We start from the raw sequence: 25218 nt of genomic DNA, 5'->3' as shown, positions 1-25218 counted from the left end.
GGCACAAATTCTGTTTTTTTTCTCATTATTTTAGTTGAATTTATCATCTTACAAATTAATTTATTGAACTATTTATATATTTTGTATGTAACACACCTGAAATATTGGCTAAAGCCAAGTATGTGTTAATATGTTTTGGTGCACTAATATATGTTTTAAACAAGAGTTTTAATAAGCATCTAATGTAATGTATTGTATTTCTAACATTGTAGACAACTTGTCATATGAACTTTTATTCTGTTGACGGAGTATTATAGCTTCCTATACGGCCTGCTGTTCGGTTGACAGGGTAACGAGGTTGTCATGGGAACGGGAAGAGAAGCGGGGGAGGAGATTGTGAACGGGAGAGACATCGGACGATACGGAGTTGGAAAAGAGTTTAATGAGTTATTTTTAAGTCAACATGTCAACTACAGACGTTTAGGAGAAAGAGCAGTTCGACACACTGTCTTTCTGTGTCCGTTTGGTTTCAGTTCTTGAGTTATGTTTCGTTTGAGAAGTTTAGTTCACTTTCCACCGTTTGACAGTTGGATACTTTCTACCGTTGGACACTGACAGTTGGATAATGCTATCGAACGAACGGGCAACAACGGAGACTCTGCTAGCCTGTTAAGACCGGGTCGCGGGGTTAAGACCAAGAGAGGAGGCTTCTTCGTGTCAGAAAACCGTTACCTTGGATGGTCATGGAGTCGGTACTCGGGTGACATCGGTGTATGTTGCGTTTGTGGATACGAGTGTGGATTACATGTCGGCTCTCTGTGAGTAAGCGCTTCAGGTCCATAGACGGTATGAGCTCCATCGCGCGCCATCAGGGTACCCACAATAACTTTGCTTAACCCCGGCCGGGTAGTTTTCTTATTCTTGTTTGTGTATTGTTTTGTCAGTGTCCTGCATTTCTTGCCATTGTGTTTGGGCTTATCATTTTCAACTATAGGCTCAAATAAATGATTATCAGTTTAATATAACTTATGTAATGTTTCACTCTGTTTTATTTATGTATGATTTATCAGCTAAAACATGAGCAGTGTGTGTTAAATGAATCTCTGAGGTGTAATTCAGAGTGGGGGCTCGAGAGCACAACCTTAGAAAGCACAGCAGTCATCAGTAAACATTTCTACTGTTTACCCCAGGCCTCTGGTAAAGTGAATAATCATCTCTAGACCGTTAATAGCTGAACGCCATACAATGCTGATGAGCAGGTTGGTTACATGTATATATTTCAGATTATGGCTGTTTCAGTCCTCCATAGAGGAGAGCCCAGAAGTAACAAGTGATCACCTTTTTTTCCCAATAACACCATTAACCCATAGTCTGTAATGTTCACTGTCACGGCCCGGCTCGTGAACATAAAATGGAGACGAACACAAGGGGTTAAACAAGTTGTTCATTGTTAAAAGCCAGCCCGCGTTAACTCTCAGCACACACATCAAGCAGCATGAGTGTTGGGAGTCCACACTGTAAACAGGAGACTCTGGGCTCAGTTCCCTGCCTGTAAATATAGTATCATTTCTATGTCAAATCTATCAAATGTCATTTTGTTTCCTAAATTTCAATTTTGAAAATCAGAAAAATCTGAAAATTAAAATCTGAAACTGAAGGAAAAAAATTAAAACACGAAAAAACACATAAAATCAGATTTGAAATTAAAAATGCATCAAATAATCTACAATCAAATAACATCAAAGTAAAGTCATCTGTTTTAACTTTGAATGAAATTTCTTTTTACAGAATAAGACTTGACTTTCAGTTTCAACTGATGGAAAAAGTAATATTTGGGCCCAGTTAAACTCCATGTAGAAACAGCTTTGGTAGCGAGCATCTGTACTGATCTGCTCATTAGTCCAGTGTTTGGATTTCCTGAAGATGAGTCTCTAAGCTGAGCTGCTGTGTGCTGTGTTTGTGTCTGCTTCTAAATCATGTGACTCTGATGGAAGCTGTGATGTTTAAAGACTGAATGGAAACACTGAACTGAACACTCTGACTCCTCCTTGACTTCAGCTTTGTAGCTTCCTGCTGGAGATGGAGGAGGTCTCCCAACCATCAGCCTCAAACTCCACTGATTCTGATAGTTAGTCAAAGTGTCCATCAGCATCCATTAATCAGCCAAACTGATCAATCAGTCCACCTCTGGATGCTTCCAACACTTTTCTAAGGCTCTGTAATGTTTGGACTGACTGAAATGTTCAAACACAACAAGTCACAGTAACAAGTTCTGCTGCTGTCGACTCTTTAAAGAAGTTTGATGACATGATTATATTAAACATCACTGCACCATGTTTTTGTGCCTTTAACATTCAATAAAACAGTTAATTTGATCTTTATTTCTATCAGTTTGTTCCCATTTGCTCCCAAATTGCTCCTGACATGTTTGTTTTCTTTGAAACTTGAATCATTTGGCTGCACAACATGAGTTTGTATGGATGGAGCCACTGGTGGAGCTGGCAGAGTTTAAGAGCTGAAGTCACTCCGTCTTTATTGAAGCAGCAGCATGTTGTCATTAATATTAATGAGAGCTCTTTTTCACTTGTTCTGTTGGACTGTTTTAACCTGCATCCTGTTGGCTTCAGCTCACATGTTTTATTCTTTATTCAGATTGGAGGACTGCAGTTTGTCAGAGATCAGCTGTGCTTCTCTGGTCTCTGCTCTGAAGTCCAACCCCTCCTCCCATCTGACAGAACTGGACCTGAGCTGGAACAGAAACATCAGAGACTCTGCAGCGAAGGAGCTGAGCAGCTTTCTGCAGAGTCCACACTGTGGACTGAAGACTCTGAGGTCAGACACCATGTTTTAGTTGTTTGTTCAGATTAATATGATGTGAAAGTTGTGCTGGTCTTCATGGTAAAGTCTGTTTTCTTCTTCAGGGGTTTAGTTGATGAAATGAAGATTTATTAAATAATAAGAAAACACAGTGAATCTGTCAGACAGAAACAAATCTAGAATCACTGGCTGATGCTTCTAGAGCTCCAGAGTTAGTGAATATTTCTGGCTGAAACAATAACAACAGTTTGGAGCAGCAAAACTCCAAAAGCCCATTAATCAGCTGATACTAACAAACTCCCCTCCAACACTGTTGGAAATGAACAATCTTTGACTTGGTTAGAAAACAGCTTTCATCACAGCAGCAGTTATCTTCAGTCAGATTCATTCATGATGACAAAATCCAGCCAAAAAGCTTCTCCCACTAATAATTTAAAGTAAATCATTTTCAGTTTGGACCTTTTTGCTCCACTTAATTTATTTAAATGATAAATTAGCTAAAAGTAGAAAAGTCCTGCAGCAAAAAGGGTTTTTGCAATAACTCCAAATTTATAACAACGCCAAGTTTATAGGCCACACAGAGAGAATGCCAAGCTACCACCAAACCACCAAGTTCCTTTTTATTCTTTATTAGTACTTCCGTTTCCATGTGGGACTGAATGTGAAGCTGAATGAAAATGATAGCATTCAGCTTTGGTAGCAGACATTGAGATTTCTCCCACTGGGTCTCCAGTGGAACGTGGTGGAGCAGCACAGATGTTGGCCTTCAGGCTCCAGTCACCCACCCTCCGTCCCTCTCACTTTCTTTTCTCAAATCAATCTCTTCAACATCACATCTAATAACAAGAAACTTAAAGTGTTTCATGAAAGCAACATATTTCTGTTTCTAAGGCAACGGTTTAGTCCAAATTCTGATTGTTTTCAGCACAAAATCATCCTTCTTCATCCACTGACATTGAACATTGGGCCTCATGCAAGAACATTTTCGTATTTTTATTCTAAATTTCTCTTACTTTTTTCGTAAGGTCTCTTAAGAACACGCCACGTCAGATTCAACAAGCGCTCTTAACTTCGGAAAAAGTGTGTAAACGACCTGCGTAAATGATGAATCACATCTGTGCGTATCTAAGTTCACGAGCACGAGGATAGTAGATTTGCATACTCCACGCCCTAAATTATACCATATAAGGCTGTGCTTCCTCTCTCCTGTGCCAGGAAGTGTTGAGTGTTGAGTCATGAAAACGGCATCAAGGCGCATAAAGAACAACTTTAGGGGCTCTGAGACTGAAGTTCTGCTTTCAGAGATCCAAAAAGGAAAATCTGTGCTTTTTAGTAGTGTCAGCAGTGGAATTACGGGACCTGCTAAAGCGAAGAAATGGGAAGTTATTACGAGTGCTGTTAATACCATGTCACCGAAATAAAAAATAAATGGTTTGATATGAAAATGGCTTAAGAAAAACATCTCGCCCTGGGCAGGCGCTCGATGACTGCAACTAAAGCCGTGCAATCAGTTGTTGCCTCATCATGATGGCACTTTGATAGGGTGGTCCATGAGGGGGGTCTTCTGGCACCACACCTTCTGGTCTGCCTGGGCTGGTTCAGGTTGTAGGAGACCCTCGTTCATGGCGCAATATTGCCATGAACGAGGTATCGAGACACACCCACCTGGCCTTCAGCTCAGTGCGCTCCACGACAGCACGGGTGCTTTGATGTGTCTCGTGCTCCAATTATGATTGGCAGTCCAGCCATGGGATGAAAGTCCCTCTTAATTTGTACTTGTTGGACAGCGGCGTATGGGAATCTGATGTATCATGGGTGATAAACTGATGAGAGCTTTGATGACCAAGGGGAGCGCACGACTCACAGAGGACTGAGACACCCCCGATCTGTCTCCAATCTCCCTCTGAAAGGTTCCAGTGGCCAAAAATCCAAGGGTGGTGAGGACCTGGACGTGTGGTGGAATTGGGTTTGATCGGCGTGTTTCTATCTGGAGTTGTGGCTCTAGCAACAAGCTGCATATTTGCAGCAGCACAGTCGTTGGGAATCTAAATCGCGATGTCAGCCATTCGTCTGTCTCCACACGCTCTCTTCCAAGAGCCTGACGTACTAAGGCATCCAAAAGTAGCAAGACAGCCGCTGGTTACGCTTCCCATTGAAGTCGTTATATACAGAGTCAGATTAACCTTCAATTAGTGCATAATTTAAGTCAAACAGAATAATGTCAGCATAATTATGGGGTATAATGTATATTTATTTATGTTTTCTTCAAAGTAATTAAATATACAATCCATTAGTCAAGCAAACTTGATTTGAATAACAGCGGACTATTTTACGAAACTCCTACGACAGCTCTGGATCACTCGTAAATTCTGTTCGTACCCGAAAGAAAACGTAAAATATGGAAAGATTGGTTAATGCGCAAATTCTCTTAAATCACTCGTACGGACGAGTTAAGAATGAATCTGTGCGTACGAACGGTTCCTGCATGAGGCCCAATGTGTTCTTCTCTCTGGTTTGTGTCAGAACATTCCAAGAAAAACAAAGTATCAGGAGGAGGGAAAGGGCATAATTCCTTATTTTTTTGTCTTAAAAGAAGACAACTGTAAGTGTGCAACGTATTTTCATACAAAGTAACTGACTCTAAAGACACAAAAGCTGGTGTAACACTCTCCCCATTATCATCAATGACCCTAAGAGGGAGGAGCAGAGACGGGTGGGCCAGAGGAGTGTGAGGTGAGGACAGAGAACAGGGAAAAGAATGATCTTTATTCATTTAAAATGCTGTCATATTTCCTTTCAAACTGAATTTAGTATCACCAGATGGAGGCAGTTTATAACTGAAGATTACTAAGTGTTTCAACACCTCAGGTGTTCACATTGAAGGCATCTAGCTTATTCGTGTTGTTTTTTCTGCATTACTCTCAAATTCTAATGATATAGATACATATTTGCTGTACAAAGCTTTATTGAAAACTTTAAAAGTTCACTATTCAGAAAAATGTGACACCCGTTCAGCTAATTGTGTTGTGCAGCTTCAAGTCAACGTGTATTTTAATCTGGCAACAACTGGCCTCTAAAGATGGTTCCGGGTTGAGAATATTGTCATAGAGCTGTTTGTTCCCCCATTTTACAACATAATCAGGCAGCCATTTTTACCTCTGAGCCTCTCCAGTCCATCAGGACTTAACTGAGGGCTTCAGTGGGAACTGACTTTCATTCCACCTTAATTATTCCAAATGTAACTGCATCAAATGATGAGAGAATTTATAAAACTGTCATTAACCGTGTTGATTTGGTTCCTTTTTGGGGGGTTTCAGCTAAAGTGGTTTCAGTGCTTCCAGAATGTTCCCTAAATAAAACCTTACTTGGATTTTCAGAAGGGAACTTGAATTTATTTGCATACTTTTAAAGATGTAATCAGAAGATCTCAGACAGTTTCCAGATCTTTAAGTATTCATTTCACCACGTAAGCACAGAACATTATCAGAAAGTATAAGAGAATCCCACAAAAGTTAAAGAAATTCATTCTAATTGTAATATTTTTCATTTCTTTCTTCAAACAAACACAAAAACTGAATTAAAAAAGAAAATATGGAGAAATCAAAATAAAATGAAGAAATAAATTATTTGGAGGGATTAAATAGATCAACATTGCAAAGGAAACTAATACAGGAATAATAAATCAAAATAAGACAAATAAATACATTCTAATTGTAAAAATGTATTCAATTCAAAACTGAGTCACAAAGTAAATAAATAGCAACATTAACACAATTAAACCAACAAACAATAGAATTAAGGCAGAAAAATGACATTCTTTATCTTTGTTTAGGCACAAATTCTGATTTTTATTAGTATTTTACTTGAATTTATCATCTTACAAACTAATTTATTGAACTATTTATATATTTTGTGTATATTTCAGATTATGGCTGTTTCAGTCCTCCATAGAGGAGAGCCCAGAAGTAACAAGTGATCACCTTTTTTTCCCAATAACACCATTAACCCATAGTCTGTAATGTTCACTGTCACGGCCCGGCTCGTGAACATAAAATGGAGACGAACACAAGGGGTTAAACAAGTTGTTCATTGTTAAAAGCCAGCCCGCGTTAACTCTCAGCACACACATCAAGCAGCATGAGTGTTGGGAGTCCACACTGTAAACAGGAGACTCTGGGCTCAGTTCCCTGCCTGTAAATATAGTATCATTTCTATGTCAAATCTATAAAATGTTATTTTGTTTCCTAAATTTCAATTTTGAAAATCAGAAAAATCTGAAAATTAAAATCTGAAACTGAAGGAAAAAAAATTCAAACACGAAAAAACACATAAAATCAGATTTGAAATGAAAAATGCATCAAATAATCTACAATCAAATAACATCAAAGTAAAATCATCTGTTTTAACTTTGAATGAAATTTCTTTTTACAGAATAAGACTTGACTTTCAGTTTCAGCTGATGGAAAAAGTAATATTTGGGCCCAGTTAAACTCCATGTAGAAACAGCTTTGGCAGCGAGCATCTGTACTGATCTGCTCATTAGTCCAGTGTTTGGATTTCCTGAAGATGAGTCTCTAAGCTGAGCTGCTGTGTGCTGTGTTTCTGTCTGCTTCTAAATCATGTGACTCTGATGGAAGCTGTGATGTTTAAAGACTGAATGGAAACACTGAACTTACACTCTGACTCCTCCTTGACTTCAGCTTTGTAGCTTCCTGCTGGAGATGGAGGAGGTCTCCCAACCATCAGCCTCAAACTGCACTGATTCTGATAGTTAGTCAAAGTGTCCATCAGCATCCATTAATCAGCCAAACTGATCAATCAGTCCACCTCTGGATGCTTCCAACACTTTTCTAAGGCTCTGTAATGTTTGGACTGACTGAAATATTCAAACACAACAAGTCACAGTAACAAGTTCTGCTGCTGTCGACTCTTTAAAGAAGTTCGATGACATGATTATATTAAACATCACTACACCATGTTTTTGTGCCTTTAACATTCAATAAAACAGTTAATTTGATCTTTATTTCTATCAGTTTGTTCCCATTTGCTCCCAAATTGCTCCTGACATGTTTGTTTTCTTTGAAACTTGAATCATTTGGCTGCACAGCATGAGTTTGTATGGATGGAGCCACTGGTGGAGCTGGCAGAGTTTAAGAGCTGAAGTCACTCCGTCTTTATTGAAGCAGCAGCATGTTGTCATTAATATTAATGAGAGCTCTTTTTCACTTGTTCTGTTGGACTGTTTTAACCTGCATCCTGTTGGCTTCAGCTCACATGTTTTATTCTTTATTCAGATTGAGGAGCTGCAGTTTGTCAGAGATCAGCTGTGCTTCTCTGGTCTCTGCTCTGAAGTCCAACCCCTCCTCCCATCTGACAGAACTGGACCTGAGCTGGAACACAAACATCAGAGACTCTGCAGCGAAGGAGCTGAGCAGCTTTCTGCAGAGTCCACACTGTGGACTGAAGACTCTGAGGTCAGACACCATGTTTTAGTTGTTTATTCAGATTAATATGATGTGAAAGTTGTGCTGGTCTTCATGGTAAAGTCTGTTTTCTTCTTCAGGGGTTTAGTTGATGAAATGATGATTTATTGAATAATAAGAAAACACAGTGAATCTGTCAGACAGAAACAAATCTAGAATCACTGGCTGATGCTTCTAGAGCTCCAGAGTTAGTGAATATTTCTGGCTGAAACAATAACAACAGTTTGGAGCAGCAAAACTCCAAAAGCCCGTTAATCAGCTGATACTAACAAACTCCCCTCCAACACTGCTGGAAATGAACAATCTTTGACTTGGTTAGAAAACAGCTTTCATCACAGCAGCAGTTATCTTCAGTCAGATTCATTCATGATGACAAAATCCAGCCAAAAAGCTTCTCCCACTAATAATTTAAAGTAAATCATTTTCAGTTTGGACCTTTTTGCTCCACTTAATTTATTTAAATGATAAATTAGCTAAAAGTAGAAAAGTCCTGCAGCAAAAAGGGTTTTTGCAATAACTCCAAATTTATAACAACGCCAAGTTTATAGGCCACACAGAGAGAATGCCAAGCTACCACCAAACCACCAAGTTCCCTTTTATTCTTTATTAGTAATTCCGTTTCCATGTGGGACTGAATGTGAAGCTGAATGAAAATGATAGCATTCAGCTTTGGTAGCAGACATTGAGATTTCTCCCACTGGGTCTCCAGTGGAACGTGGTGGAGCAGCACAGATGTTGGCCTTCAGGCTCCAGTCACCCACCCTCCGTCCCTCTCACTTTCTTTTCTCAAATCAATCTCTTCAACCTCACATCTAATAACAAGAAACTTAAAGTGTTTCATGAAAGCAACATATTTCTGTTTCTAAGGCAACGGTTTAGTCCAAATTCTGATTGTTTTCAGCACAAAATCATCCTTCTTCATCCACTGACATTGAACAATGTGTTCTTCTCTCTGGTTTGTATCAGAACATTCCAAGAAAAACAAAGTATCAGGAGGAGGGAAAAGGCATAATTCCTTCTTTTTTTGTCTTAAAAGAAGACAACTGTAAGTGTGCAACGTATTTTCATACAAAGTAACTGACTCTAAAGACACAAAAGCTGGTGTAACACTCTCCCCATTATCATCAATGACCCTAAGAGGGAGGAGCAGAGACGGGTGGGCCAGAGGAGTGTGAGGTGAGGACAGAGAACAGGGAAAAGAATGATCTTTATTCATTTAAAATGCTGTCATATTTCCTTTCAAACTGAATTTAGTATCACCAGATGGAGGCAGTTTATAACTGAAGATCACTAAGTGTTTCAACACCTCAGGTGTTCACATTGAAGGCATCTAGCTTATTCATGTTGTTTTTTCTGCATTACTCTCAAATTCTAATGATATAGATACATATTTGCTGTACAAAGCTTTATCGAAAACTTTAAAAGTTCACTATTCAGAAAAATGTGACACCTGTTCAGCTAATTGTGTTGTGCAGCTTCAAGTCAACGTGTATTTTAATCTGGCAACAACTGGCCTCTAAAGATGGTTCCGGACTGAGAATATTGTCATAGAGCTGTTTGTTCCCCCATTTTACAACATAATCAGGCAGCCATTTTTACCTCAGAGATCTTCTGATTTATGTAATCAGAAGATCTCAGACAGTTTCCAGATCTTTAAGTATTCATTTCACCACGTAAGCACAGAACATTATCAGAAAGTATAAGAGAATCCCACAAAAGTTAAAGAAATTCATTCTAATTGTAATATCTTTCATTTCTTTCTTCAAACAAACACAAAAACTGAATTAAAAAAGAAAATATGGAGAAATCAAAATAAAATGAAGAAATAAATGCTTTGGAGGGATTAAATAGATCAACATTGCAAAGGAAACTAATACAGGAATAATAAATCAAAATAAGACAAATAAATACATTCTAATTGTAAAAATGTATTCAATTCAAAACTGAGTCACAAAGTAAATAAATAGCAACATTAACACAATTAAACCAACAAACAATAGAATTAAGGCAGAAAAATGACATTCTTTATCTTTGTTTAGGCACAAATTCTGTTTTTTTTATTATTACAGTTTTTCCCGATCGTTTTGGCCCATTTTTCCATTCACAGTTTACTTTTTCAAAACAGCTCACACAAAGCCCTTAACAGAAGCTGAAATAACCAAAACACTTTATGATGTTTGCAGAATGACACCACTTTCTCAAAACTTGTCACACATCCATCAAAACCAAACTTTTCCATCAAAACCTACAATTTGTGCTCAATTGAACATGTATGTTTTCTCTTTTATTTAATAATGGATAACAAAATTTAAACTTCAGCTATCAATATCAACTTTTGTTCAACACCCTCATAGTATTGACTATTTTACAACTGACAACATACTACAATTTGGGTTTTGTATTGAGCACTCTAACTTAGTTATATAACTTAGAAATATACTGTCACAGAGTATTTACAGTAAAATCAGAAAATGTGTATACAGTAAAATATTGTAGATCTGTTTTTGTATTGCTGAAGTACCTGTCAACACCATTGATTTACATTTGTTCTACTGTGTACAAAATGGCAAGATTCTGACAAGATTCTGACAGAAAAATATTTTTTGCAGTACTTGTCACATGCACATACTGTAAGCAATCAAAATGACAGGGTTCAATATGCAGTACAACAAAGGTCAATTCTCAAAAAAGAAAGTACTGTAAATGAAACACAATGAAATGAAACCCTGTAAATATGAAAAAAATAAAAATACAGGAAAATTACGCATTGTCGACACGGGCCTGACGATCAGGCCACATGTTCTCATCCACGTCACAGAGTATGTCATCCATTGCAATACATTGAGGGAAAAAACGTCTTGAATGGCGAATCCACCCCTGGCAGTCTTCTGCGCGAATTGTCAAGCATGCAGCATTCATTGCATCGAGCAATGACATCTGGTCATGAGGCCTATGGTCATATACTTTCCAACGCCAGCAGGAGAAAAACTCCTCGATTGGATTTAGCATGGGAGAGTATGCAGGGAGAAACAATATCATCAGGCGTGGGTGAGCCGTGAACCAGTCATTCACTAACCTTGAATGATGGAAGGCCACATTGTCCCAAATTATGACAAAATGGGACATGTTTGCCCTGAACAGGCCTCTCTCCTGTGGCAGTACCAGCCGCTCATGCAATGCATTGAGGAATGTGATTAGGCGATCACTGTTGTATGGGCCTATAGATGGGATATGGCAAAGGACTCCATTTGTGGAAATAGCAGCGCACATGGTGATGTTTGCTCCCCTCTGTCCAGGCACGGTTACTGTGGCCCTCTGACCAATGATGTTTCGGCCACGTCTCCTAACTTTGGAGAGGTTGAATCCAGCCTCATCGACGTAGATGAAGACATACTGCCTTTCGTCTGCTTCCAGATCCATTACTCTCTACATTCAAAAAGAAATTCAGAGTAAATCATACAGTAACATATACAGAAGATGCTGTTTTCTACTGTAATTGAATTTTACAGTATGCAGCAAGACAAATCCAAATGCAGTGACAGATCCATACCTGTACATACTGTGCACGTGCTGCCTTGACGCGGTCGCTGTTTCTTTGAAATGGCACCTTATATAGCTGCTTGGTTGCCACCAGATTGCGTTTCAGGATGCGGTCTATTGTTGCCAGACTGACACTGTTTATGTTCATAAAAGTCACCTGGTCAGCTAAGACCGCTGCCTTTATCTCACGCAATCTGATGGCATTGTTAGCAACTACCATGTTCACAATGGCAGCCTCCTGTTCAGCAGAGAAAATTCTTCCCCTGCCACCAGTGTGGGCCAGTGTGTTGATTCTGTGAAAATAGTGCCAATGACTGTAAATACTGTAAAAGTACAGTAATCAGAATTCTACTGTATATTTTGAAAGTCAGTTACAGTACTCTATTGGAAATGACTCTAGTAAAACTACAGTAATGCATTGTATTACTGTATGGCAACACTTTACAATAGTACAGAAATGGCTGTTGCCAAGAGTGCAAATACAGTGAAACACAGTACAGTACGTAAATTGACCAGCAAAGTGACTTACCTATTTTCATTGCGGAAAGTACGAACTATTGATGCCACCGTATGCCTGCTCAGGTTTGGCTGCACCCTTAGTCCGGCCTCTCTCATGGAGAGACCATGATTTACAACATGGTCAATGATTGTTGCCCTAATTTCATTGGAACTCCTAACACCAGGGCCACCTCCCCTGGCAGGGGCCTGTCTAGCTCTCCCACGACCTCTTCCTCTTCCTTGTCCTCATTCACGTCCTCCTCGATCCATGCTTGGTGTCAACTTCAAGCTATTGACCCCTTTGATAGGTTGAGAACTACTTGCTTTGTTTTGCAAAGAGAGTTCACACAGGTGCTGATAATTTTTAGAATTGAGAGAGCAGTTCCAATTGGCTGCTACTAAGTGTCTGCAATGTGTTGCCATGGTAAATCAGTTATGTTTCATGTCTCTTTGTGAGAAGTGTGTTAACTGTTTTGAAAAGTGTATTAAAAGTCAAAGAAAAATGTGTGAAAGCAATGAGAAATAGTTAACTGATTCACCAGAGAGGACTCTTGCTGTGCAAAGAAGGTGTGAGCATTAGATAAAGTTGACCCATGATGTGCAAAATGTGTCAAAGCAATCGAGAAAAACTGTATTTTAGTTGAATTTATCATCTTACAAACTAATTTATGGAACTATTTATATATTTTGTATATATTTCAGATTTTGGCTGTTTCAGTCCTCCATAGAGGAGAGCCCAGAAGTAACAAGTGATCACCTTTTTTTCCCAATAACACCATTAACCCATAGTCTGAATGTTCACTGTCACGGCCCGGCTCGTGAACATAAAATGGAGACGAACACAAGGGGTTAAACAAGTTGTTCATTGTTAAAAGCCAGCCCGCGTTAACTCTCAGCACACACATCAAGCAGCATGAGTGTTGGGAGTCCACACTGTAAACAGGAGACTCTGGGCTCAGTTCCCTGCCTGTAAATATAGTATCATTTCTATGTCAAATCTATAAAATGTCATTTTGTTTCCTAAATGTAGTTAGTTGTCACAAAGCACCAGTGTTTGTCAGAGGAAGTGAAGAACATGCCCACTTTCAGTTGTTGAAAACTGCTTGTTAACTGGCTGTTAACCTTGTTCACAGAAAGACATAAAGCAGCAATCGGTACCATGGCTGAGCATTTTCTTAGGACATAAAAACAGATCTAAACTTTAGAAATGATTCTGAATTCTTCTAAACAATAACATTTGATAAGATCATCTCAACTCACACGTTTCTTGTGATAAAGTTGTTTTTCTTAGTAAGACACATACAGATTAAAGTATCTTTTCAAATGCAGGTTTCAATATAAAACTGATTAATAAGAAGTTTGAATGAGAAAATCTGCACATTATTAGTATTAATATGTTGACATGAACAGACATATGACTCTTCCTCTGATATTGGTAAAATGTCTGTAGAATGATGAAATGATGACAGATTGGACTATAAATTATTTCAATAACATGTTTTATTCTGTATTCAGATTGCGGTACTGCGAGTTATCAGAGATGAGCTGTGCCTCTCTGGTCTCAGCTCTGATGTCCAATCTCTTCCATCTGAGACATCTGGACCTGTATCTAAATGAGATGAAGGATTCAGATGTAAAACTGTTGCGTTCTATTTTGGAGAGTCCACACTATGGTCTGGAGACTCTGAGGTGGGTAAAGGGTTTAAGTAGATCTACATTGCTTGAGCAGTGTTGTCCTAAAAGTGGTCTCAAAGTAAAGATCCTGTTTCCTGTCGGGCTGCAGATGAATCACCAGCTGCTTTCTTTCTAAGGTTATAGGTAGAGAATGGTGACAGGCTTCAGGATTGGACAGAAAGTCAAAGAAAGACATCAATAGTCAGTCACAGTAATCAGGAGTATGTGAGGAAAACCAACATTTAATGTAACTAAACAAATAGCAGATACTGTGGGTCCATTTAGTTTAAGATGACTCATACTGTCATGAGCTAAATTTCCTGTAAGATACTTTATACCTTAATTATTCATAGAAATTTGTATTAGTCATTAAAAAGCTTGTCCGAATGAATACATGATTCTAAGATGGCAGTTATTTGATCTCTGTATGCTCATGATCTGTTTTGAGTGACAGTAAAAGAGTAAATTCACACTTTTGGCAGAGCTGACAGACAGAGTGGGCTCCCTTTGAATTATGTTATTTACTTTTACCTGTTGCCAACAACGTGATGATAATCATCATGAAGAGAGACAACAAAAACATTTTGGATGATCATAATCATGAGCTTCAGAATTGTGACAGTTCTGCACCACTGTTTCATGACTGCTGAATAAAGCTCATTTTAACAAGTTCTTTATCTTATGGTTCTGTTTCTTCATGCAGTCTCACCGGAGAGAAACATGAAGTCTCCACTGTCAAAACTCGTGAGTACTAATTAATACTAATTAATGTATCGCCTGAAACATGTGATCCATAAAGAATGTGGGCTCAGTTCATTATAACATCATTGATATTTGACAGGACTGCAGGAAAACATTTAAAGAGCAACATAAGGTTAAAATGAAGAAATTAGATTGTACCAAACTTTAAAATGTATCTAAAATATGATTTCTATTGCTGTAATGTCACGTTGGGGTGTGGGGAAGTTAGGACACGGATGCAGACTTTTTTAAAAGGAAAACTTGGATTTATTACACAAGACAAAAACAAAGTTCAAACGAAAGGCCGGATTCAAAAAACTAACTGTGACAAAATAAACAAAGAACTTGGCATGGCATAAATAAATAAATACTTAGCTTGGCAGGTGGGTGACGAAGAACATGAGCAACACAGGTAACATGGGTAAGTAAACAAGCAGGTCAGGTAAGTATGGCAAACAGGTTAGACAAATATGGCAAAGATCCGGCAAACTGAGAGGGGAGACTGTAAACTAAATAGGGACTGAAGGCTGAGTTAAACCTCTTTTAACTGCGCTTGCGTTAATGGCTCGAGACGTTTATGCTTCATTTAGCTTTGCCGGCGGTTGCGTGTGCTGCGTGGCGATTCACCGCCAGGACAGTAGGTGGAGTAGCGGGTTTTTTCAATGACAAGCCTACTACGATGAAAGGAAATTCACCGCCAGGACCTCTTCGGCAAGTCTCTCTTCGACTGGATTCATCACAGACATAATATTATGTGTATATTATGTCTATGGGATTCATGCTTCTTCTTCTTCTTCTTCGCTTTCTACCTTGGCGTTTGAAAACAGCGGCCTTTTATTAGGGGATGAAACCGGAAGATGAACACGCCGCCGGATGTGATGTAGATAGTGGCTTCCGCTCGCGTCTTGCGTGAAGTTTAGAAAATTGAGGTGACACACGCAAGCCCGCAAGGGCTTGCGTTGCGTCTTGCGTCACCGACCATAAATCAGGCTTGAGAGTGATTGGAGAGTGATTGAGCTGAGGGGAAAAACACAGGTGAAGTGAGTGAAACTAATGAACTGGTAAGTGAAGGGAAACTAAAACATGGCAAAACTAAAAACTAAACATGGACTGTAAAACTAAAACATGATCTAAAAACCAAAACATAACCTAAAACTTAAAACATAAGTCCTGTGGCGTGACATAATAATTCATTAGAAATGCTTGAGTGAGGTGGAATAATCGAATAAATTAGTAAAAAGAAAAAAGCCATTGAGGGATGTTGTAAGAACTTTAGCAGAACCAGCTGTGCTAATGCTAATGTGGGTCTGCCATGGTGAACCCAGAGCTGTTCCAGCGATGGACTCCAAAAAGAATTAGTTCGATAGTTCTCCTTGTATAATCTCACTATTGTGTGATGCAAACTATAAAAACATGGACAACACAGTTAAATACATAAATGTCACTGGCAGCTCACACTTACCATCTGTTCTCATTTCATCTACTCAGATCCCAACTAGTGCAGCTGAATGTTACAATAAATACTGCAGATTTAGGGAATTGTAGGATGGAATTATTTCTGTTGCTTTCATTGGAGATCGTCCCATATTGTCCATGTGAAATGAGATGATAAAAGAAACATTAGAGCTTCTTGATGCTTTGGGAATTCTTCCTGATCATGTTTTGGCTGCCACCTTAAATGTGGCTGCCACCTTAAATATGGCTGCCACCTTAAATATGGCTGCCACCTTAAATATGGCTGCCACCTTAAATGTGGCTGCCACCTTAAATATGGCTGCCACCATATGACACACGTTCAGTGGCATCTCTGGCACCAACAGGATGCATCAGGATTCAACCCACATGTGACCACACAGAATGTGGGCTGTTCCCCACAGTGGCTGTCAGTTTTTACTTATTAAGTTGAAAAATGTATGTTTTAATCAGATTTAGCTGGTGGGCTGCCATATATCAGTTGTTTTCTGACTACACAGAGCAAAAACGTAGTGTTATACTCCTACATTTTATACTTTATAATAGGAAAGTGACAATGGAAGCAGCCTACCAGTTTATGTTAGCAGGTGACATATCTGTACTGTTTAGTGGGATTAAAATGACCTTTATCTATAAATCACATGATTGCTTTTACATTACTACCAGTTTATCTTTTATGTTTTCAGCCATTCTGAGACATTATTTTAAACTTCTCTGTGGGTACATGTTAGTTAAACTTGGTAACTTACCTGAAGAATATTTCTGATGTGATTTAATGACGTGATTTTAAGTTGTATAGCAGCAGTTTTTCTTACCTCATCATGTGATCTCTCCCCATCCATTTTACAAGTCTGTCAGATATGTGTCAGCAGTGCTAATAAAAACGCTGCTAAAGCACCATCAGAGGACAGCTGCTAGCATGTGGGGGCCACTCTGTGCTTAAATGCAGCATGCATAAATGAAAAATGTGTTTTTCAGGCAAAGCTTGAGAACAGGAGAGTGCTGAGGAGTTCCAGCAGGCAGCACATCATAAAGCACAGCTGTGCAGTCAGCCACTGCCGCTGTTTATTAAAGCAGAAAATAAGAGGAGCATCTGCTTTGATTGCTCTCTCCACTTCTTCACACTTTTTAGGTGACACAATGATTATTTAATATGTAGATGAAGTGTTTAAAAAAGAGTTTTCTCCATGTCCTCACTGTGTAACACATGATGCTCACTGTGGGGTTACAGTCCAGCAGTTCATGTGTCTCTGGTGTTTCCCACAGTAAAGGAGAGTCCCGCTGTTTCATGTCCATACAGAAGAAACTGATTTAACACTCCTCTCTCCATCACTATCTGTCTTTGTTTCCTTGTCTGTTCCCCAGCTGGTGTGCTGCCTGTTTACCAGGCGCTGCGCGACCGCGAGGCTCAGGAGGACGATGAGGTCTCATTCATGGTGGATGACATCATCATCGGTACGAGCGAGGCCATCCATGAGGGTCGGATGTACGGGACTGTGCAGAGAAGCGGGAAGTCCGGCCGGCTGCCTGCAAACTGCGTTCGATGTATGTGGTGTCACACTGTCAGATACACAGCTCAGTAGCTCAGAGTCATGAGACCACACCTGCACAGCCGGCCCTCATACAGATGTTTCCTCAACAACATGTGATGCAACATAAACCTACAATGAATCTAAATAAACACATTTAATGAAACAGTCTTTGGAAGTTTTGACACAGTTTATTCCTTAAATGCGCTTTAAAAATATCTCGTCTAATTAAGACTTAAGAGTTAAGAAATAAATGTTACATTTGACACAGTTTTACTTTAATAATGTCAAAGATTTGAAAGGTCATTGTGGTGAGTAGCAGGTCAGGTTGTAACCAGGTTTTATATCTTTGATCTAACCTCTAGCTAGTTTCTCTCTGCAGTTCAGTGAATTAAATAACAGCTGATGAGAATTTAAAGCAATAAAGCAAACCTGCCAGCAGCCATATTTGTTCTGTTGAATGTAAGTAGGCTGGACGCGGTCCCCACTCCCCACTTCTGAGATGCATGGAATGCAGCATTCCTCCTTGGTGCAGTGCTTACAGCCAGCATCCAGTTTATATTCAATCCTACACTATCTACACTCCAATTAAAAGGAACATTTATCTCACTGAAAATGCACCAAATAAACCAATCACAGTGACAAAGAGATGGCGAACATCAAGCCAGCCCTTCTGGAGGCTGCAGCCAGGTTTGTTTTGCCTGAGCAGGCAGCACTCCCTGCAGTTTCTCCCCCACAGCCAGACACAGTCTGTCAGCTGACCTCCAGGACAGAAGGGGCACCACTCTCCAGCTATCCTGTTGGGACTCATCTTTGTCTCACAGCAGGGGGAAAACATGGAGGGACACATATTGTATCTTATATCCTGTCTTTAATCCACAGATGAAACAGAACAATTCAAAGTAAAGGGAAGCCAAACTGTTGTATTGAGCAGATTCAGGAAGCACTCAGACTGATTCATTACTCTCTCTCTCTCTGTGTTTCCATGTATTTCTCCCAGCTTGTCCGCAGCATGTTCACTTGGCGCTGTATAACTACAAGGCTCAGAATGACGATGAGGTCTCATTCAGAGTCGGTGATATCATCATCTCTGCTGAGCCCAGCACCAAAAACAGGATGTACGGAACTGTGCAAAGAACCAGAGAGTCCGGCTGGGTGCCATCAAACTACATCCAAAGTATGTGCTTTCATCTGTGTGTGGAAAAGTTCATTTATCATTTAGTGTGCTGAAGCTGTGTCTGATGTTTGTCTCCTCCCATCAGGTATCAAACTGAAGCCAAACACAGAGCTGATGAAGGTGAGCGAAACAACTGGATCCTGATTTTTCACACAACTTTCAGCACCTCATGAGAACAAATCACATTAATCTGGGATTTTCTTTTTCTTTTCAACATCATTGAACTCACAGATTTGCTAACGATATTCTGTACCCTCCTCAGGTGAGTACTAGGAGGATATTCTGATGATGTCCGCTCTCAGGCAACAATTTCCTGTTTCCATAAATTACTGCAATTGAAAGCCATACAGATCATCCAGATCACAGTTCACTGTTCGAAGAACTCTTTCTGCTTGTATTTCATCCTTTAAACAGATTTAGTGCCTAATGATTACACCAGGGTTTCTTGTTGAACTAAAGCTGAAATGTTCATCTTTCCTTGTATAAAAAAACATCTACTAAATGACTAGATGAGAAAATTTAGGATCTTATTGTGAGCTTTGCTCACTTTATGGAAACAGGAAATTGTTGCCTGAGAGCGGACATCATCAGAATATCCTCCTAGTACTCACCTGAGGAGGGTACAGAATATCGTTAGCCGCATTCGGACAGAGCCGTTCTAAGAACGCTGTTCTAAGAACGGTCCAATTCGAATTTCATTCTGATAACTGTCCTTCCCCAGCGGAACTGTTTCAGTCTGCATTCGCACATGAGTCAGGACTGATGCGGCGCAACCGTCTTACTTTAGCGCCACATATTATTCAACTACTTCAATAACTTCAAAGTCAGTCAAGGACATGAAGACAAACAACAGGAACCTGATGAAGGACAACTTGTAGCCTTCTGATCCCAGATAAATGTGGAGAAGATTATGTCATGATATATCATTACCCACAGAAACATGAACTTTTTCAAAAGCCATCTTTTGAGTGGCTGCACAGAGGGTGCACATTTTTGAGGCTACACTGACAACTCTGGTCAACCCTGGTCTAGGTTTAATGCCAAAGGCTCAGCGCTCTGAAATGGGATTTGGAAGCAGCAGATTTGAAGTTTGATTAACAGTAGGAGCACTGGAACAGCCCAATAAACTACAGGTTTAAAACCATTGTAAAATGAGTGATATTTGTTGTATTTTAAGCAAAAACTTCTAGCAGACACATTCTATAGGACTATACCCTAACTACAAACAACTAAACCACACCTGCAATGTGGGATTAGTGGATAATTAAACACAGCAACAGTAAAAGTGCTTTGACACGTGACTTTCATTTCAAGACTTGTGGGACCTTTTTTTAAAGGTTTTTCAATTATTGACCAGTATTTATTCTGTTTTTTGTTTGTTTGTTTTTTACAGATCCTCCACAGAGGGATGTTTCAGTGAGGGTCAGAGTCCCAGCACAGGTGAGATGGTCTCAGTTAAGACACAGTGTTTGTTTTTTGGGGGGGCTTTTTATGCCTTTAATGGACAGGACAGTTCAAGAGAGACAGGAAACAGGGGGCAGAGAGAGGGGGAAAGACATGCAGCAAAGGGCCGTCCGATGCGGGACTCGAACCGGGGCCAGCTGCAGCGACTGTAGCCTCTGTACATTGCTCTATAGTGCTCAACCCACTACGCCACAGACCACCCCAGACCCAGTGTTTTTTAATAGAAAACAAATTTACTAAGCCAGGCAAATAAGTGTCCTGTAGGTAAAGTAAATAAGAGAAGTTTGCGAACCTTAAGAACACTGCCTGGAACTGCCCTGGATGGCAGAAAGTCCAGAGTAAATGGTTTTAAGCATCAAAATGTGGAAAACAGCAGTCCAGAGGCATCAAATGTAGAATTAAAATAGTAAAAATCTTTGGACACACCCAAAATCCCCTTCCCAGCCTCACCATGACTCTTATCCTAACTGTCCCAAGTTGCACAAGCACTTCCCAGTTATTTTCCAAATGTTTGTATTTTGTAAATATATATTTCTATCAATCTTGCAAAAGCACATCTCTATTATATACAGTATTTTATTATTATAGTATAAGTATATTATTCACGTCTTTAAAAAAACAATTTGTCAAAAATGTTAAGATGCACATAGAACATTAGTGTTGGACACCTCGTCTTTTATTGTTCCATTCCAATGCAGTGTTGAAGGTTGGCCAGCAGATATCGCCGTGTTTAATTGTATGAAATGCTTCAAAACACTGAACCATTTCTACACAACTGCTTCATACTGATTCAGTGGTTCAGACAGCTTTGATTTCCCATCACTAACTTCAAGTACAAAAGACTAAATAAATAAAACAACCAGACAAGAGAAAAAAAACTGGGCAGTGAAGAAACCAGGAAGTCAAAGAAGAAATAATCATACTGTTAGACAGGAAGCTAAAGGACAGGAAAAGCATGGATCGTTTTAATTTATGGTTGCTTGAATTTTTATGGCCTTTATAGAGCAAAAAAGGCTAAATTCTCAGTGTGACCTTAATATTGCTCTATGAACAACGACAGCTCATAGGACAGCTGTAGCCCACCTTCCAACCCCGCAGTGGTTGTGTGATTTTTTTTTTTTTTTTTTATTTCTCTTGTAAAGAGGAGATGTCATAGTGTTCTTTCACTTGAAGGTTCCAGCTTGTCTTATGTCTGTCTGGGAACTGATTGGGAGACGTGTACCTTTTGGGTCACCTGTGCATGCATGTGTGATCAGTCTGTGGATAACAGTGATTTTTCTTCAAAGCCACTCCACAAAACAAGCATCCATGATTTTATCTGCTACGCTCTTATTTGTATGGTGTGGAGACTGATGCATGCACAGTCTGTGGTTGCAAATCTCTGAGGAGCATGCAGTCAGCTGCAGGGGGGAACTAGTGGACCCTCATAGGGTGCAGGTGATGGAATTTCCATCCCCCAAGTGGATACAGAAACCATGAATTGGTTTTAGACTTTCTTTCTTTAATTAAAATCGTACACCCTCTCTGTTCCCCCCAGCGCCTTGTCTTTACAGCAGCCATCACAGCTGCATCTAGCAAAAGTTCCTTTCAAACCTTAAACATTAGGCTGCCTGATTATTTTTATGTGCCATTGACGACCTGCCAGCTGTTGGGTTTTGGGTTGGTTTACTCTACAAAGTGACATTTCACAAATCACACAGATTGTTTTTATTTTTAGAATTACACAGGAGCAAAAGGATTTCTACCTGAAACATGAACATCAACTGGTGGCATGTGCAGAAACTCTCAAACAGACTTGTGGCAAGATGTACGCCAGCCATTTAAAACCTTTTCTTTAGACTGACATTAGTCTCTGATTTATTTTTTATTTTTTTTAAACCAGGAAACTAAGATGAAGAAGAAGGACACGCGCTGACTTTGACAAATTTGTTTGGTATCTACCAGAAGAATCTTGGAACAACATCCCAGCCATCGCAAAGTCAGATCTGTCGAATGTGGAAAGACATGATGTGGTCTCTCTGATGGTGCAACGTTTTGGTTTAACTGGAGCTGTGCAGGTGATGGAGAGCATTTTAGGGGACATGGAGGAAAATAGTCTCGTTGCTGAGTTGAGAAAACTGAGCACCAGAAAAGAGGATCAACCCTGAGAGAGAAGTGGTGACATCAGTTGGAGGTTTTGGAGCGTTGAAGGAGGATAGTGAACTTCCTGCCACTCATCTGTCTCAGACACAATGTCCTGAAAATTCACAAAAAAGTTTGAAAAAAGAAGATTAATTGTCTTGGGCAAACTGTCCACCTTTTTCTACAATGTAAATGTTAAACTTATGGGGATCTTAAGGTGGTATTGGAGCGCGTGTAACGCAAATGTTTGCCACGCATTAATCCGGCAAATTCAGCCAGTGGAGTAAAATATTTCACAATCAACCAGTAACTGCCCCTTGGAAAGGAGTGGGAGGTGATACCTCGGCAATGACAACTTCCTTTATACGGGCATTTCGTTACATGTAAACCCAGAGTGCATAACAAGGATGAAACATTAGCAAGCACGCTTCATACAATACATTCATAGATAACCGTACACAAACACACATATATGTACATATCCAGAGTCATTTGCTGAAAACTCTGTTTTTAGGTAGTGAGGTCCTATAACGGAGAAGCTGACCCTCACTGACTATTCATGTTTTTGAGTCCTCAGAGCTCATTTACCTTGCAAGGATCAGCCTTACCTTATCAAAATGTTCCATGAGTTATACAATTGTAGTCGGGTTGCACAGATGTATCGATCTAACCTCGGTGTCGGCCGATGTTTAGCTTGTTGCCCGTAATTGTCAAAAAGGAAAACATAAGCCAAAGGCTGTTATCCAATTTTATGTGATGTTGCATTGACTTTGACTAATTCCATAGCAGACAAATTATTTTTAACACTTTGTTGGGTCAATCACATACTGAAATGTCATTGAGTAGGTAATGATTTAACAGGCTAAAAGGGCTTTTTAATTATTATTCTTATTATTTTCAACATTGGCATTAAAATCCCCTCACAATTTCAACATCAACGTGCATCTGAAATTTGTCGTCGACGTCCAGTTTAAGCAGATAATCTATAGTTTGCTTGTATACTGAGAGTAAGGACTTATTTTTTTATTTTGCTTGAACTTTTTCAATGATCATTTGCTTATGTTTATTTCTTTGTATATAAACATGTTCAACTTTTTGTACTTGTGGTGGTTTCTGTCATTAAAACTGATATTTATGCAGAATTCATGCAATGAAATGAATATATTCACATATTTTACATATTAAAAGTCATTCTGTTTGTCACCTGTAACAGAGCCCATAATGTGCAGGTGAAGAAGGTGAAACTGATAGCCTCTATGATACATATTCTCTTAACTTACTTTGTAGTTTTACTTCCTGCTTCTGATGAGTGCAGACGTGTTTCTGCTTCCTCCTGCTGCTTACTGCTTTATTCGCTTTTAAATCATTCTACTTCTTTCCACAAGTCTTGTACAGTATATTCTTTTATTCTTTTTCTTTTAATTGTATATTTGTAAACGGTATTAGCCCTCCTGTTTACAAAGAGAATCGGACAGAACAATGTCTCCTAACCCTGCAGTATCAGTGAGCTGCACACAGTGTGAGCGACTCTCTGTGAAGGTAGCACAGCTCGAGAAGAGGATTGAAACGCTGCAAGACATTCGTAACGACGAGGAATTTATTGACTCTATTATAGCTCCTGTGCAGGCTGTGGAGCCTTCATGTGCCAAAGGACTAACTCAGATATTTCTACACGGGATCACAGCTGATGTGGAATCTCACACTGCAGCCCTGGCTGACACACTTCCCTGGATCTGTCCAAATGACACTGGAACATCTGGTGAAGCTTCCAAACCGGACGGTCTGACTGACATCTCCCACTGTAACAGTGTTGGTGCCAAAACAAAGTCATCAACCCCAGCCAGGATCTGGTCTCATGTTGTCCGTCGCAGAGGTAAATCCAGCACCAAAACTAAACCTCCAGCACTCACTCCGCCACCTGAAGTTCCATTGCACAATAGATACGATCCGTTGACTCAAAATAGAGTGTGTGATGATGAATGTAACCCAAACATGAAGACAAACAAGAGAAATGGCCCCAAACCTCAGCCAAGGGCTAACCAGATTATCAGGAGAAGCCCAAATCCCACAACCAAGGTGAGGACTACAGAAGCGATCGACACCTCCACACAAAAAGCCAGATGGCACGAGGATCATTGTCCACACAGGGTCTTTAGATATTCTGAGAAGGAAGATCTGAGATCCTGAAGAAAGACTTTTCTCTGCTGTTGGAGAGACTGTGTCACTATGGATTCCTGTATTAGTTAGTAAAAGAAAGAATCGAAAACAGTCAACTTCCTGGGTGAATCTATCTAATCTGTTAACGGTACCACGTACAACTCAGAATACAACAGAGACCAGTGTAAACTCCACAAAGCTAGCCTTACTTAATATTAGATCTCTGTCCAATAAGTCACTGTTAGATTTTCTTTTTCTGACAGAAACATGGTTAACAGAGAGCACAAGTGCTACTGTTCTTAATGAAGCAGCTCCCCCAAACTTTAGTTTTATGGATAAATGCTGAAATGGGAGGAAAGGTGGGGGGGAGGCTGCCTTATTTAAAGATACATTCCAGTGTAAAGAGATCTCATTTGGTGATTTCACTTCTTTTGAATATCTTAGTTTTATTTTAAAGGGTGTTCCTAAAATCCTGTTCTTAATCATTTACAGATCTCCAGGATACTGTGCAAGTTTTATTGATGATTTTTCTGAATTATTGTCTGTTATTTCGACTGATTTTAACCATTTTATCTTGACCGGGGATTTTAACATTCACATGGAT

The 25218-nt window shown here is 39.5% G+C and overlaps 3 protein-coding genes across 8 annotated transcripts in view; 2 read left to right on the top strand and 1 right to left on the bottom strand.

Moving 5' to 3' along the window:
* LOC142373457 (NACHT, LRR and PYD domains-containing protein 14-like) overlaps positions 1 to 25218 on the top strand; it is a 337305-nt gene that overhangs the window by 78036 nt on the left and 234051 nt on the right. For 5 of the 6 annotated variants that reach the window (XM_075456715.1, XM_075456713.1, XM_075456714.1 and 2 more), the window contains 2 exons: positions 2593 to 2772; positions 8052 to 8231. In XM_075456715.1, the coding sequence (XP_075312830.1) occupies positions 2593 to 2772; positions 8052 to 8231 (360 nt within the window). Of the gene's footprint in view, positions 1 to 2592; positions 2773 to 8051; positions 8232 to 13793; positions 14215 to 25218 lie in introns of those variants that run through there. The other variant, XM_075456722.1, reaches the window with a different exon arrangement.
* Positions 1 to 25218, bottom strand: part of LOC142373462 (uncharacterized) — a 155595-nt gene that overhangs the window by 113647 nt on the left and 16730 nt on the right. The gene's annotated exons all lie outside the window — the stretch shown is intronic.
* On the top strand, positions 14104 to 23465 carry LOC142374470 (LIM zinc-binding domain-containing Nebulette-like). Its single transcript, XM_075458199.1, has 7 exons — positions 14104 to 14153; positions 14656 to 14696; positions 17532 to 17711; positions 18696 to 18872; positions 18958 to 18992; positions 20266 to 20312; positions 22219 to 23465. The coding sequence occupies exons 1-6, from the start codon at positions 14104 to 14106 to the stop codon at positions 20290 to 20292; spliced, it is 510 nt and encodes a 169-aa protein (XP_075314314.1). The 3' UTR covers positions 20293 to 20312; positions 22219 to 23465.

The sequence above is a fragment of the Odontesthes bonariensis genome, chromosome 23 (assembly GCF_027942865.1).
Source record: "Odontesthes bonariensis isolate fOdoBon6 chromosome 23, fOdoBon6.hap1, whole genome shotgun sequence".
In the NCBI taxonomy this organism is placed as follows: domain Eukaryota; kingdom Metazoa; phylum Chordata; class Actinopteri; order Atheriniformes; family Atherinopsidae; genus Odontesthes; species Odontesthes bonariensis.
The sequence above is the reverse complement of the archived record's forward strand: the minus strand, read 5'-3'. Positions and strand labels throughout refer to the sequence as shown.